A 16,337-nucleotide genomic window follows, 5' to 3' on the forward strand; every position below is an offset into this window, starting at 1 on the left:
AAAAATTTCCCATCCTTCCTGGACATTTTTGTCCTTAAGGACATCCAGCCATTGGATCCCTCCTATTCTCTTTCTGAGTCTCTTAAAATCTGCCTTTCTAAAATCTAACCTTGAAGTTTGAGTCTTCACATGTCTTCCTCCTCTAGTTATCCAAAATTCTATAATAGCATGATCGCTGCCTCCTAGGGTCCCAGCCACCTTTACCTCCTCAACCATTTCCTCCTTGTTTATAAGGATTAGATCCAAAGTAGCAGATCCCCTTGTTTTCTCCCCTACCTTTTGGAAGATAAAGTTGTCAGCAAGAGAGGATAAGAATTTGCTTGACCTGTTAGTTTTACTTGAGAGAGATTCCCAACAAATGTCAGGATAGTTGAAATCTCCCATGACCACTACGTCATATTTTTTGGAGAACTTGGTCATTTGATACATAAAGAGTTCATCCATATCTTCAGCTTGCCCAGGTGGCCTGTAGTAAATGCCTACAATGGTGTCCTTTCCGTTGTTCTCTCCTTGTATTCTTACCCAAACAGTTTCCACAGAACTCCCAGTCTCTGAAGCTTCAATCTCTGTGCAGATATACGCTTTTCTAACATACAATGCAACACCTCCTCCTCGTTTATCAAGTCTGTTTCTTGCAAATAAGTTGTATCCTTTTAGCCTTGTATTCCAATCATGTGTATCGTCCCACCAAGTTTCAGTGATTCCAATGACATCATATTCCTTTTCCTGCATTAGTAGTTCCAATTCTCCTTGTTTGTTGCCCATGCTTTGTGCATTTGTATAAAAACATTTTAGTTTGTGATTGGTTTCTCTTCCTCCCATATTTTTATTATTTAAATTGTTTTGTCTTTGTTCTTCCTTTCCACTTCCAGTAGCAGAGATCTCAATAGTATTTGTCAGTTGTATGGCTTTTTCTGGCCTTTTGCTTCCCTTCCCACATTGTTCTAGTTTAAAGCTCTCCTGATGAGTGTAGCAAGGCGACTTCCAAATACATGTTTTCCAGTCTTCGTAAGGTGCACCCCATCTCTAGCAAGTAGTCCATCGTATAGGTAATTCATTCCGTGATCCAGAAATCCAAATCCTTGTTGACGGCACCATCGACGTAGCCAGTTGTTCACCTGTAGAATCTTATTCCACCTCATTGTTCCATGGCCATCCACTGGGAGGATGGATGAGAAGACCACCTGCGCTCCCAATTCTTTCACTTTCTTGCCCAAGTCTTCAAAGTCACTGCAGATGGTTTCCAGGTCCTTTCTTGCGGTGTCATTTGTCCCCACATGTATTAGCAGGAATGGGTAGTGATCTGTAGGTCTGAAGAGTCTTGATATCCTGTCAGACACATCTTTAATTTTTGCTCCTGGAAGACAGCACATTTCTCTCGGCGTCATCACCTGCTCCTGCAAATCTGCGCACGCGTGCCGCTTATTCCGTCAGCGCCAAAAGGGGCGTGATAACATGGAAACAGGGCAGACTAGTCTGGAGAACTAACGCCCCAACGACTAGTCAAAGCCCTAATTAGCATAGGAAAAGGGGACATTCTAAATGCTTTTTTAAAGCATTTACTTACATGAATTATGCTATACAGGGATTGTTAGGCAGGGAGTTTAATCGCACATATCTGACTGCTGCTGGCTTGGAGGGCATGGGGGACCGGACAGGTTCCCTTTAACAGGGAAGAAGAAGCCAAGAGCTGATGATTTCTTCATATTCCCTCACGTAGCAGTACATTTGTATAGGTTGTTTATTCAGACATTGATGCATTTAAACATTATTTCTGACTTCGTACTTTTTCTTTTTCCTCTCTTTTAGGTCGCCTCTTAAGTATTGCTGTGATTTATAAAAATTACAATAACATACATATTATTTAGAATTGACTAAATTATCAAGTATGGCATGCAAACCTGAGACGAAAAAAGTGAGGGCACTGAGTCTTGCAGGAATTGCCCAAGTCTCCAATGACATCTCTAGAAAATTTTTGGATCGAAGTGATTTGTCCAGACTTTTAAGGATTGCTTCAAATTTTCTTAAAGATCACACTCAAGTGCTTGTGGAACTAGATAGTTTTTTCATTTTTGATCCAAATGCTAAAATAAAACTTGTCTTTGTGGAAGATAGTGTTTTAGTGAAGAACATTTTCATCATGTCTTCATCAATGCAAGAGCTGGCGCAGAAAAACCCTGAGAATCTGTATATTGATTTCTTTAGTAATATTGGCCCTGGACTGAACTTGTACAGCGTTTCCTGTGAGGATAACTCTGGATGGAAGTTGTGTGCTTGCTGCTTGTCTAAAACTAACAACCAAGACACATTAAGGTTCATTATAGTTTCTGTTTTACAAAGTATTCCAAGAATGAAAGCTCAGATCAAATCCATTATAATACACCCAGAGATTTCTGATTCTTTAGACCTCGGGATGCTATTGCCAAACACAACAGTAAGACACTGTATGCTGTTAATTGTTAAGGTCTTAGAGCAGAAAGCTGCTCATTTGCAAGTGGAAACCCAAGGTCAAATAAACTCCATCATACAAGCCATGTTTCATGCACGATCGCTGAAAGTCTACAATCGCCAACTTCATGACTTGAAGGCGTCAAGCCCTGCAGAATTTTACCAATATTACATTGATACATGGCATCCAAGCAGGAAATTATGGTGCACAAAAGACAGCAAAAGGATTAGAACCGAAAAATCAATACATGCTCATGTTGCATCCCTTCATTATACACTGTCATCAAAAATGGGCATTTTACCATCCCTTTATCAGTGCTTGCGGGTCATTCTTCGCCAAACCCACGAGTTAGAAAGTGTTCCAGATGCTGTACTTGAGGTGGTTTCTGAGCCCGTGTCTGATGCACCCTTAAATCTAGAGGAACAGGTATAATAAAATGAACATTATACACAAATTATGCTCACAATATGCATGTCTTATAGTGTTACATCAGTACTTTGCTATTTTGACTTGTTTATGATGCTGATTATCTCAGTCCCTGTAAAGTAGTGCTGTGTTTTATTTATATGCAAATGAGGCTTTAAGTTGTCTGGGTGTGGCAGAGCACTTAAGGGGTCACTGCCTGACTAGTAGTTTCCTCGCTCAGCACCAGCATCTTTAGCTTCATTGAAAGCTCGCTGTCTGTCTGACCTCAGGCAACAGCCAAGGAAATCACATTGAGCTGTTAATCAAGCTAAAGAGGTTGGTGCTGAGCAGAGAAACAACTTGTGGAGGCAGTGGCTTGTTAAGTGCTGGGTCACGCCCAGAGCACTTAACATATTTGCTTATGAATGAAAATGCTAATTACTGGGAAGTGCAGCAACAGATAGAAGATATAAAGGTGTCAATGAGTTTAGATTTCAGAGACCTGCTTGACCTTATATTAAATTTGGGAAGGTGGTGGTGGGGGGGGGGGGTTGATCTCATTCACAGATTCCCTTTTAAAAAAAAAATAAATTAAAAAAGGGCAGTAGATAAAATTGAGGAGAAGGTTGTGATAGGATTTAGTTTTGTTGTTACAATGTTTTGCCTCTTCTTTCTTTTCATGTTGCTTAATAAAATACCGGCGATCCAACTTCCATTGCTTGTTATACAGCTAGATTCAGCATAAAGTAAAATAACAGCACAGATGTCCGGTATCAAGGCTGCGCTCTCCCAGGCCTTTCCTACTTATGGGGCATTTCGCAGCTCAGTACAGGAAGCCTCACACAGTTGTCAAAATAGTGAAACTGCAGAGAGAATGTAAGTTTAATCTCCCATTATTAGAGGGAACCTGACAGGTCCCCCATGCCCCCAACCCATCAGCATTTGTATACTTCTTGCTAAATACCCTGCCTAGCAAGTCTTTTTACAGTCTGTTTTTCGTATGCAAATTTCCTTTTGACTGGTGGATGGAGCGTTTGTTTCCCAGACTAGTGGATGGAGCGTCTGTTTCCCAGACTAGTGGATGGAGCGTCTGTTTCCCAGACTAGTGGATGGAGCATTTGTTTCCCAGACTAGTGGATGGAGCATTTGTTTCCCAGACTAGTGGATTGAGGGTCTGTTTCCCAGACTGGTGGATTGAGGGTCTGTTTCCCAGACTGGTGGATGGAGCGTCTGTTTCCCAGACTGGTGGATGGAGCGTCTGTTTCCCAGACTGGTGGATGGAGCGTCTGTTTCCCAGACTGGTGGATGGAGCGTCTGTTTCCCAGACTGGTGGATGGAGCGTCTGTTTCCCAGACTGGTGGATGGAGCGTCTGTTTCCCAGACTGGTGGATGGAGCGTCTGTTTCCCAGACTGGTGGATGGAGCGTCTGTTTCCCAGACTGGTGGATGGAGCGTCTGTTTCCCAGACTGGTGGATGGAGCGTCTGTTTCCCAGACTGGTGGATGGAGCGTCTGTTTCCCAGACTGGTGGATGGAGCGTCTGTTTCCCAGACTGGTGGATGGAGCGTCTGTTTCCCAGACTGGTGGATGGAGCGTCTGTTTCCCAGACTGGTGGATGGAGCGTCTGTTTCCCAGACTGGTGGATGGAGCGTCTGTTTCCCAGACCGGTGGGTGGAGCATCTGTTTCCCAGACCGGTGGATGGAGTGTTTGTTTCCTAGACCGGTGGATGGAACGTTTGTTTCCCAGAGTGGTGGATGGAGCTTTTGTTTCCCAGACCGGTGGATGGAGCGTTTGTTTCCCAGACCGGTGGATGGAGCGTTTGTTTCCCAGACTAGTGGATGGAGCGTCTGTTTCCCAGACTAGTGGATGGAGCGTCTGTTTCCCAGACTAGTGGATGGAGCATTTGTTTCCCAGACTAGTGGATGGAGCATTTGTTTCCCAGACTAGTGGATTGAGGGTCTGTTTCCCAGACTGGTGGATTGAGGGTCTGTTTCCCAGACTGGTGGATGGAGCGTCTGTTTCCCAGACTTGTGGATGGAGCATTTGTTTCCCAGACTAGTGGATTGAGGGTCTGTTTCCCAGACTGGTGGATTGAGGGTCTGTTTCCCAGACTGGTGGATGGAGCGTCTGTTTCCCAGACTGGTGGATGGAGCGTCTGTTTCCCAGACTGGTGGATGGAGCGTCTGTTTCCCAGACTGGTGGATGGAGCGTCTGTTTCCCAGACTGGTGGATGGAGCGTCTGTTTCCCAGACTGGTGGATGGAGCGTCTGTTTCCCAGACTGGTGGATGGAGCGTCTGTTTCCCAGACTGGTGGATGGAGCGTCTGTTTCCCAGACTGGTGGATGGAGCGTCTGTTTCCCAGACTGGTGGATGGAGCGTCTGTTTCCCAGACCGGTGGGTGGAGTGTTTGTTTCCTAGACCGGTGGATGGAACGTTTGTTTCCCAGAGTGGTGGATGGAGCTTTTGTTTCCCAGACCGGTGGATGGAGCGTTTGTTTCCCAGACTAGTCGTCCCAATGAGCATGTTATTATGCCTCTATCACACAAGACTTCCGCTGACAAAATAGTACAGGCTGCAACTGATCATCAGCCATGTGACACAACAATGTCAGCAGACCCTCTGGGCATAGCAGAGCCGACAGGGCCCTGAGGGAATTGAGCAGGGGTTTTCTAGAGCTGGACAGCTTTTAAAGCTGCCTAATTGAACCTTTAAGGCAGATAGCCTACATTGATACTATGATTGATTATGTGTTAAATTCTATTTTATTTTTCAGTTTTGTAAGCAACAGCACTCCATACACAGCTCCATTCACCTTTTAGGTTATGTTCATGTTGCCATTTGAAGAGGTTGTTCTCTGTCAATGAAATCTTTACCCTGGCTGCAGTTTAGTAGATAAAAAACAAACTGTGCTGTGCTCACCCTCCCAGGGTCCAGTGGCGAGTCTCTGCCGCTGTTCCTATTATCTGGCATTGGCTGCGGATCTGATGTTACCTTGACCTCACAGCAGCCAATCGGTCAGCTAAGCCACTCTATCTGTGCATTCCCTTGTATCGTTCAGAGTCGCTGAGCTCACTGATTGGCTGCTAGATGGTCAGGTGACATCAGATCCGCAGACCAGACAATGGGAACAGCGAAGGAGACTCGCCAGTGACCCAGGGAAGGTGAGAACAGTGCAGGTTGTTTTTATTAACAGCAAACTGCAGTCAGGGTTGAAATGTAATTAAAAGGAATAAGCCTTTTAAGGCTTTGGTCAGAGCCTCTCCCTGCAGTTCCACCATATTTGATGGCAATAATAGCACAGCACACAGCAAAATCACTGCTGTCTGTCATACCATGAATTTCAACAGCCCCTGATGTGTCCGGCACTCTGGGAGCTGTGGCATAAGATATGAATGGAGTTATAATTGTTGCATTTTCTTTAATAATTGACAGTATTTTTTGTAAGTTTCTAGTACTCCCTTGGATGCTCTCTACATCAGAAAGTGTATGAAATATCTGTAGCGGGTGTTACCAGGCCCACAATTGCAGGGGTGGTCCGGCTGTCAGGCAGGCTAGAAGAGATGAGCTCAGGTGACTACGGCCCCCTGCAGTGCTGTCACCTTGTGCTGACAGGCAGTGCTGCTGGAAGGCCAGCGCTGATAAGCGGGCGAATCCCCTACAGGACCCTGACTCTTCTTATTACGCCCTATGTGGTTAGTATAAAAAACCTATCATGTGACTCAATTCAACAACTTTAAAAGACTATAACAGTAATCATTTTGAGTACTTTGAATCATATAAATCAAAGCAGTAATTGTTAGTCCTTAAAGGAATATTACCTTAGCAAAGTATTACCTAACTACAGTTCAGGCAATAAGTGGCAGATTGCTGGAGCCCCCCACTGATCCCCAGAACAGCTTTCTGATCTGCCCCTATAGATGGCGGAGTGCTGTATCGCTTCATTTACGGACAATGGATGAAGTGGGGCTGCCAGCCATCAGCTAGTTATCACCTATTCTGCTGATCTGTAATAAGCTCAGATCAGATGGGAATATTTCTTAAATGCAATGGGAATTTTTCCTTTTCTATATTGCTGCATAAATATAAAGATTTGTCATTGAATTATGGTCTAAGGGGTAACGTTTCTCCTTATGGAGAGTGACACACCAGCTCTGGCATGTCAAGGTGAGGAGGCTTATTCTGGGAAATTTAATATGCAAATTGTCTCTTCAGAGAAAAAGAGGACTTGTACTCTATAGCGCCACCTATTGGAAGCAGCAATTCTACAAGTCACAATCAACCCTTTAACGAGTCGTGCAATATGGCTTAGGATAAAAGCCAAATCAGAATCTCAATTTGCAGACACTGTGTTTCGGGCTGTTGGCCCTCGTCAGTGCAAAGTATGAGAACTGATTTGACTAGGTGAGAGGCTCTGGACTGAGGTCTAAGAGGTAACATTTCTCCTTATGGAGAGTGACACACCAGCTCTGGCACGTAGAGCCTCTCACCTAGCCAAATCAGTTCTCATACTTTGCACTGACGAGGGCCAACAGCCCGAAACACCGTGTCTGCAAATTGAGATTCTGATTTGGCTTTTATCCTAAGTCATATTGCACGACTCGTTAAAGGGTTGATTGTGACTTGTAGGATTGCTGCTTCCAATAGGTGGCGCTATAGAGTACAAGTCCTCTTTTTCTCTGAAGAGGCAGTTTGCTCATTGAATTATAAATTGTTACCAAACTTAAAGGAGTGGTCCACTACTCTGACAACACTTTTTTAAAATAAGTACTCCACCTTTTAAAATAAAAATAACAGCTACTCCCCTCCTGACATTCTTATGCCACGTGAGCCCTGCAGCCTATCCGCGGCAGCTCGAAAGCCCCCGTCTCACATAGCGAGATCGCTAGCGAGATCGCTGCTGTGTCACTGTTTTGGTGACGAAACAGCGACCTCACCAGCGATGTCGCTATGTGTGACACTTTGCAGCGATCAGGCCCCTGCTGTGAGGTCGCTGATCGCTGCAAAGTGTCCTGGACCATTTTTTGGTCGTTGCCCTCCCGCTGGTCAGCACACATCGCTGTGTGTGACCAGCGGGAGCAGCGATCAGGCTGGTAACCTTGATAAACATCGGGTTACTAGGGGCACACGCGCACTTAGTAACCCGCTGTTTATCATGGTTACGAGCCTGCTAAAGTGAGCGGTAACCTCCCGCTCACCGTAGCAGAGTGGTAACCATGATAAACAACGGGTTACTAGGTGCGCTTGTGCCCCTAGTAACCCGATGTTTATCATGGTTACCAGCCTGCTCCTGCTTCAGCTGGCTGGTAACCAGGAGCAGGACATCGTGGAAAGATTCTTTCCACGATGTCGCTGCTCCCCTGATTGTTGGTGAGCCTGCCTCTTTGACAGCTCACCAGCGACCACATAGCGACGCAGCAACGATCCCTGACAGGTCGTATCGTTGTCAGGATCGTTGCAGCGTCGCTAAGTGTGACGGGGCCTTAAGGCTGATACACCCTTCTCTGGGACATGATGAAGACATTTGAAGCAGCACAATAATGCCTCTGATTGGTTGCAGGGCTCACATGACGTAATAATGTCACAGCAGGCCCAGTGCCGGAGGGGAGTATCTATTATTTTCATTTTACAAGGCAAACTACTTTATTTAAAAAAAGGGATGTCCAGGTCATAGACAGAAACATGTACAGTAAATACTTGTAAAGAAATGTAAGCTCTTGATAGTTTCACCATGTGTGTAATGTGCACGGGGTTCTATAAAGCAATTACTAGTAGCAATATTTTTACATAAGAGATAAATAAGGAAAACTGGATAACACTTTTTTTTCTATTCTAAGGCTTCTGAAGATAAAAAGAATGAGTTGGAGCAGATGGAGTTTTACAGCTGGGAAGATTTTCAGTCCTTTCTGAATATTTGGTGTGAAGAACAAAAAATTATATTTGTTATACGTAATTCTGTACCTCTGAGTAATGAGGACGTGAGTAATGACCTGCTGCAGTCTCTGAAGTACAGTATGGTGAACCTGGGTTGCAGCAGTTATACCAGGTAACTCTGGGTTTGTTATTTATTAAGGGGGTAGGCATGAAAAACCGGAAGATGTCTGCACTGTCACCATGCACATCCACTCTGGTCTTCATCTACCTCAACATGTCATTTTGTCAGCATTTCTTTATTCCCGATGTAAATATTAGAGGTGCAATTTCCACCACAGTTTGTATTGTTTTATTCTGACTTTCAGATATGACTGAGGACTACAGTTGATAAAATATGGTCTAGAGATGATACAGGTTTAAAGGGAGCCTGACAGGTCCCCTATGCACCCCTACCCACCAGCATTGGTATATTCCTTGCTAAATACCCTTCCTATCCCACCCTTTATACTGTTTGTCACATAAACATATGTTTAAAAAGAATCTTTCTACAGTCCGTTTTTAATATGTAAATTTCCTTTTGCCTAGTCGATGGGGCGTCAATTTCCTCAGACTAGTCATCCCTCTCACCATGTTATTGTGCCCCTGTGGGCATTATAACTTAATTTGCAAGGGCCGGCGCCATCGCCTACTCTCTTCAAATCTCATGCATACGCTTGACTTTCTTGCCTACATATCATTGCGCCTCTGAAGCCGGTGTACGCTCCCTGGTTCAGAGGCGCATTGCGCATGTCCGGGAGTGTAGAAGATGGCTGATGTCCATGGAGGACCCAGAGGTCAGCTGCTGGAACAGATCTTCCTTTCTCCCGAACATGCGCAGTACATCTCTTCAGCCGGGAAGCGTACACCTGGCTTTAGCACGTGTTTGCAAGAAACTTGCGTGCATATGCGAAATTTGCAGAGAGCAGTTGGAAGACACAGGGGCGTGATTACAGGCTTAGGGGGACAACTAGTCTGGGGAAACTAATGCTCCATGGACTAGTCAAAAGGAAATTTGCATATGAAAAACGGACTGTAAAAAGATTGTTTTAAACATCTGTTTATCTGTCAAACCCTATAAAGGGCTGGTTAGGCAGGGTATTTAGCAAGCAATATACAAGTGCTGGTGGGTTGGAGGGCATGGGGGACCTGTCACGTTCCTTTTAAGCAAGATATTAATCTTTTAACTTTTTGTGGCTGCTTTGTTCTCCTTCATCTTCTCACATAGATCTCACTCCCGTTTGCGATTAAATCGGACGAATGCAATACAATAAAAAATCGGATTGCATCTGTACCAATTTAATCCTATGATAGTGTGCTCAGTGGCGTTTATTTCCCCAGCTCTGATCGGATTGCAGTCAGGCTGGTAAAAAATCGCAGCATGCTGCATTATTATTGCACGCACCCATATAAGCCTAGGGTGATATCCGAGTGCAGTGTGATTCCCCTTGATGCCAGCAACGATGGGAGAAATTACTTTCTCCGTCCCCTCCGCAGCTGGGCTGTGATCCTTTCTGTGTGAGTGGATCAGAGCACTGACATTCGGCTCCCGCTCGCAGCAGAGCAAGAACCGAATGTCATTAGCATATCGCATCGGATTCTCTCGCCTTGGATGCCATATTCTAGTGGGACCCCGGCCGTAGGATATGTATACACTGAGAATAGGAGCTGAGCGGGAACTACCCAAATCCTCCTCAGAAATTCCTGTTTTGCATTCCATTAGGCATCATTCAGACATCAGTGATTCTTCTCATACTCAAAAGACTGACCAATTTTCATTAGTGTTTTTGATCAGATTTTAATCAGTGTTTGGTCATTGTGTGAGTTTCATCAGGTTTTTTCTTCATGAAAAAGAAGAAAACTGTTATTCTCTGGATGTTTGATAGAAGCTTGAACTTACATCTGACAGCTCACAGATGGCAATCGAGTGCTGTCTGATTTTTTTTTTTTTAACGGACCTATGGACTTGCATTGGCAAGTTTGTCATGTGACTCGGATAAAAATCGGACATGTCTCCGTGTGTTGATGTGGGCTGCTCTGTCCCCAAGATACGGACATGTCTGATGAGAGACATGGAGTCCAGAGTCCAAACGAGTAAAAAATATATCAAAATGTGTTAATTACTGATAGTTCACAAAGTAATCAAAAAAAAAGTCAAAAGAATAAGAGACACAGGTGTTTAGAACTGCTGAGTCACATATATTGTAACGGCATGGGTGGAGTATATCCTCTAAGTATCACCAACAGTAATTATAAAGGCTGTGACCAACTGTACATGTGGTAACAGACCACCAATATCGGTAATAATCTAAGAAAAAAATATGTATCTATGCAATAATTGATTCATATCATGCCGCCATATTAGCTTATCTCATATTGTAACCTGATCCACTAGACAAGTATACACAGTTGGTAAATCAAAGAAATATAAAGTGTTTGTGCATAAAAATAAATCTGAAAGTGCTCCAAATCAGATAATGGAGTCTAATATAAACCTCAGGAGGGGCAGCCCCCCGAGGAAGCCCACGCGAAACGCGCGTTGGGGCTGCTTCATCTAATGGTACATAGGGTTCATTATGGGTAAGGTGCTATCCTTATTATGACTATTCCATTCAATTCGATTATGCGACCTGCTGTGCATGTGCTTATACATACCACAGGTTTATATTAGACTCCACTATCGTTGTTGAATATATGTGTAGATCTAACATGTTGCTGTTGTATCAGATGATATTGACTTTAAGATACGGACATGTGTACAACCCTGTAGAAACGAGTTTTAGCCTCGAAATATAAGGATAGTACACGTACATGAAATCCAACATGTGGATGAGCCCTTAGCCTCATTAGCATTCAGCTTTTCTCCTGTGCGGTTACTGGGGGAATATATAAGGGTTATGTTGTGTCAAATACTTAGTAAAGTAATTGCATCAGATTAAAAAAGAAAAGAAATTTCCAGTTTTGCTCATTACATGCAGAAAAATTGCTGTTTCTGTGAGTAGCGCATTAAAGCCATATTAAAGCAAAAATATTTGGCCAAGGTAGAAAATAAAAATATATTTAATCTTCGATATTGTCATTTGGAAAAGTATCTGAAGATCTTCATCTTGAAAGGAAACTATTATGACCCATTCCATACATATATCGGCTCCCTGACTTTGTTGCAGGTTCAGGAACTGATCATCAATGCCATCGCAGGGATCCGATGGGTTGTGATGACAGCCAGGGGTCTGCTAAATACCCCCCTTTGCCTGTCTTGGTTGTAGTATTGCTGTGTATAGTACAAGTGATCAGACGATCGTAGATACAAGAAAGGCTGTGGAGTCGGTAAGCCAAACCTCCAACTCCGACTCTTCAATTTCCATTACACCAACTCCGACTCCACCACTCCGACTCCCTCATACATGGCTCATGTTTAAGTGATAAATTTACTGTAGCACAGATTCATCTCAGCTAAAAGTCTAGACCCTTAGATCAGGAATAGGACAGACATTTATAGGACATTTCAGAACTTTCTCAAATTCTTATGAAAAAAATATTCCCCACAAACTAAATTGAACTACTGTACCCAATTTATTATATATTTTAGGAGTCGGTCCCTTTTATACCGACTCCAACTCCGACTCCACAAAAATGCACACTGACCACGACTCAGACTCCACAGCACTGCATACAAGTCCCTTAAGGGGACTACAAAATACAGTAAAAAGTGAAAAAAAAAAATATCTAGAAAATTTTAAAAAAATTATATAAGTTCAAGTCACACCCCTTTTCCCCCATGAAAGGGAATCCGTCACTGTTTTTTTGTCACCTAATCTGAGAGCAGCATAATGTAGAGACAGAGACCCTGATTCCTACGATGTGTCACTTACTGGGCTGCTTGCTGTAGCTTTGATAAAATCACTGTTTTATCAACGAGATTAGTATTAGAGGACTAGTTATCCTGCTGCCATGTAGTGCTCCATATTCATGAGCTCTGTGTACTGTGTACTTTGGTACAAAGCATTACACATAGTGAAACCCACAGAGAGAATATGCACAACGATGAGCAAGATGCTAATGTTAAAATGTGCCCCTAGTAGCACCTACATTTAATGCACAATTATATAAAGCTTTAGGCCAAAATTAGTCAGTTTTGTTGAACCAGATGATGGAAAAGTGAAGTACCGTATTTTTTGGACTATAAGACGCACCTAGGTTTTAGAGGAGGAAAATAAAAAAAATAAAAATGTAAGCAAAAAATGTGGTCATGATGCACTTTCAAGGGGGAGGGGGTCTTCTGCTGACACTGGTATAGGGGTAAGGTCCCCTAATTCTGACAATATCCCCCATCCTGGTATATATGCCCCCCCCTTCCTTTTATACGTGATCCCCATCCCCATCCTGGTGTGCCTGGCATCCCTCCATCCTGGTATGCATGGCACCCCTCATCCTTATCCTGGTATGCATGGTACCCCTCATACCTATCCTGGTATGCATGGCACCCCTCATACCTATCCTGGTATGCATGGCACCCCTCATACCTATCCTGGTATGCATGGCACCCCTCATACCTGGCCTAGTATGCATGGTACCCCTCATCCCTGTCCTGGTATGCATGGCACCCCTAATCCCTATCCTGGTATGCATGGCACCCCTCATCCCTGTCCTGGTATGCATGGCACCCCTCATCCCTGCCGGAAGTCACTGCTCCCCACGCCGGGTCTGTGTGCGCGGGGAGCAGTGACTTCACTCTCCTTCATAGCCTTCACACAGCGGAGCCGCGCTGCGGCTGCTGCTGCTGCTGCCGGCTATCTCCTGTGCCCGCTCATTAAAGGGCATGAATGGGCGTGGGAAGCAGTGAATATTCATTTTCTTTAGCAGCGGGGACAGTGTAGGCTGCAGTAGGCGGTTGCTGCCTCCTGTGCCCCGCTTCTCCACCGATACCGCTCCCCCCACACCACACATAAATATACACCCCCCCCCCAACATTCGGACTATAAGACGCACCCCCCATTTTCCTCCAAAATTTTGGAGGAAAAAAGTGCGTCTTATAGTCCGAAAAATACGGTATGTCTTTCTTATGTACTTTTTTCTTCATTTTGGAACTAATTCTTGCTTAAATTAACTTAGAAATCGAACTGGGATATAAGTTGGAGTGCATTCAGCATGTAAGTGCATGTTTACACCTGTCCACTAAACAGAAAAAAAAGCAAAGACAGAAACATAATAAGCAAATACCCTGCAATAAATAAACAGCAATAGTGCATGAAAATAATATAGGGTACTTAGGTAACGTAATTTTGATTAAAATAATGCAAAAGCCATCCCACCACATCACGGTGACCCTATTAGGGACAGTCCTAACTAATATTTAACACCTTACCATTTGTCAAGCGACACGTATGTGGATAAGGGCTGAGAAAGACTAAGCCCTGATAGTAGACACACAGCCATGGGGAACTAGATGAATGGAGTTTCCAGCTCAAGGAAAAGGCAGGCAGGCCATGCCTTTATATGCACGAGATGCAAAAACCTAGAAATCTGAACTGGGGTATAAATCGGCATGCATGCAGCATGTAAGTGCATAATAGGGTCACCATGACGTGGTGGGATGGCTTTTGCATTATTTTGATCAAAATGATGTTAGCTAAGTACCCTATATTATTTTATTATTTTCATGAACTATTGTGGTTTATTTATTTATTGCAGGGTATTTGCTTATTATGTTTCTGTCTGTTTTTTTTTTCTTGCTTAAATTGTAGCCTTCATTTTAATTTTTATTTTTTTCATAATCAATGGAACACTCACAAAAAATAAACTTTGTAATATACAGTATGTAATCAAAGAAATCTGCTTTTCTCCTTGTCTGATCGTTGACTCTGTAAAATCTGTATTCAGTGAAGACCGACTTTCACATTACTGAGATAGAAAATGGCAGTTAGTTGCTGCTCATGAGTTTCTATTGAGAGGGGAGGAGCTAGATGCAGACACAGACATTCTGGTGCAAGCTCTCCTGAAAGGAGGAGGGAGGAGCTAGAGGCAGACACTGACATTTTGCTGCAAGCTCCTTTGAAATGAAGAGGGAGGAGCTAGAGGCAGACACTGGCATTCTGCTGCAAGCTCCCCTGAAAGGAGGAGGGAGGAGCTAGAGGCAGACACTGACATTCTGCTGCAAGGTCTCCTAAAATGAAGAGGGAGGTGCTGGAGGCAAACACAGACATTCTGCTGCAAGCTCTCCTGAAAGGAGGAGGGAGGAGCTAGAGGCAGACACTGATATTCTGCTGCAAGGTCCCCTGAAAGGAGGAGGGAGGAGCTAGAGGCAGACACTGACATTCTGCTGAACGTTCTCCTGAAATGAAGAGAGAGGAGCTAGAGGCAGACACTGACATTCTGCTGCAAGTTCTCCTGAAAGGAGGAGCTAGAGGCATACACTAACATTCTGCTGCAAGTTTTCCTGAAAGGAGGAGGGAGGAGCTAGAGGCAGACACTGACATTCTGCTGCAAGTTTTCCTGAAAGGAGGAGCTAGAGGCATACACTAACATTTTGCTGCAAGTTTTCCTGTAAAGGAGGAGGGAGGAGCTAGAGGCATACACTAACATGCTGCTGCAAGTTTTCCTGAAAGGAGGAGCTAGAGGCAGACACTGACATTCTGCTGCAAGTTCTCCTGAAAGGAGGAGGGAGGAGCTAGAGGCAGACACTGACATTCTGCTGCAAGTTTTCCTGTAAAGGAGGAGGGAGGAGCTAGAGGCAGACACTGACATTCTGCTGCAAGGTCTCCTAAAATGAAGAGGGAGGTGCTGGAGGCAAACACAGACATTCTGCTGCAAGCTCTCCTGAAAGGAGGAGGGAGGAGCTAGAGGCAGACACTGATATTCTGCTGCAAGGTCCCCTGAAAGGAGGAGGGAGGAGCTAGAGGCAGACACTGACATTCTGCTGAACGTTCTCCTGAAATGAAGAGAGAGGAGCTAGAGGCAGACACTGACATTCTGCTGCAAGTTCTCCTGAAAGGAGGAGCTAGAGGCATACACTAACATTCTGCTGCAAGTTTTCCTGAAAGGAGGAGGGAGGAGCTAGAGGCAGACACTGACATTCTGCTGCAAGTTTTCCTGAAAGAAGGAGCTAGAGGCATACACTAACATGCTGCTGCAAGTTTTCCTGAAAGGAGGAGCTAGAGGCAGACACTGACATTCTGCTGCAAGTTCTCCTGAAAGGAGGAGGGAGGAGCTAGAGGCAGACACTGACATTCTGCTGCAAGCTCTCCTGAAAGGAGGAGGGAGGAGCTAGAGGCAGACACTGACATCCTGCTGCAAGCTCCCCTGAAAGGAGGAGGGAGGAGCTAGAGGCAGACACTGACATTCTGCTGCAAGTTCTCCTGAAAGGAGGAGGGAGGAGCTAGAGGCAGACACTGACATCCTGCTGCAAGCTCCCCTGAAACAAGGAGAAATTATATGAGTTTTACCTTTGAATTGAGATTGAAACATCAGTCCAGGAGGAAAAAGAAGCAGATTTCTCTGAGATATATTACAAAGTTACTTATTTTCATATATACTATCGATTTTCTGAAATAAAATGGCTGTTACTTTTTTAGGTCAAA

At 44.2% G+C, this 16,337-nt stretch overlaps 1 protein-coding gene across 1 annotated transcript in view; it reads left to right on the plus strand.

The window, feature by feature from the left end:
- ZSWIM9 (zinc finger SWIM-type containing 9) overlaps window positions 1-16,337 on the plus strand; it is a 68,062-nt gene that overhangs the window by 20,438 nt on the left and 31,287 nt on the right. The window contains exons 3-4 of the mRNA XM_073656546.1: window positions 1,810-2,875; window positions 8,688-8,896. Of these exons, the coding sequence (XP_073512647.1) occupies window positions 1,889-2,875; window positions 8,688-8,896 (1,196 nt within the window). The 5' untranslated portion in view covers window positions 1,810-1,888. The remainder of the gene's footprint in view (window positions 1-1,809; window positions 2,876-8,687; window positions 8,897-16,337) is intronic.

The sequence above is a fragment of the Phyllobates terribilis genome, unplaced genomic scaffold (assembly GCF_046119375.1).
Source record: "Phyllobates terribilis strain yellow unplaced genomic scaffold, ASM4611937v1 Scaffold_12__6_contigs__length_324123572, whole genome shotgun sequence".
NCBI lineage: Eukaryota > Metazoa > Chordata > Amphibia > Anura > Dendrobatidae > Phyllobates > Phyllobates terribilis.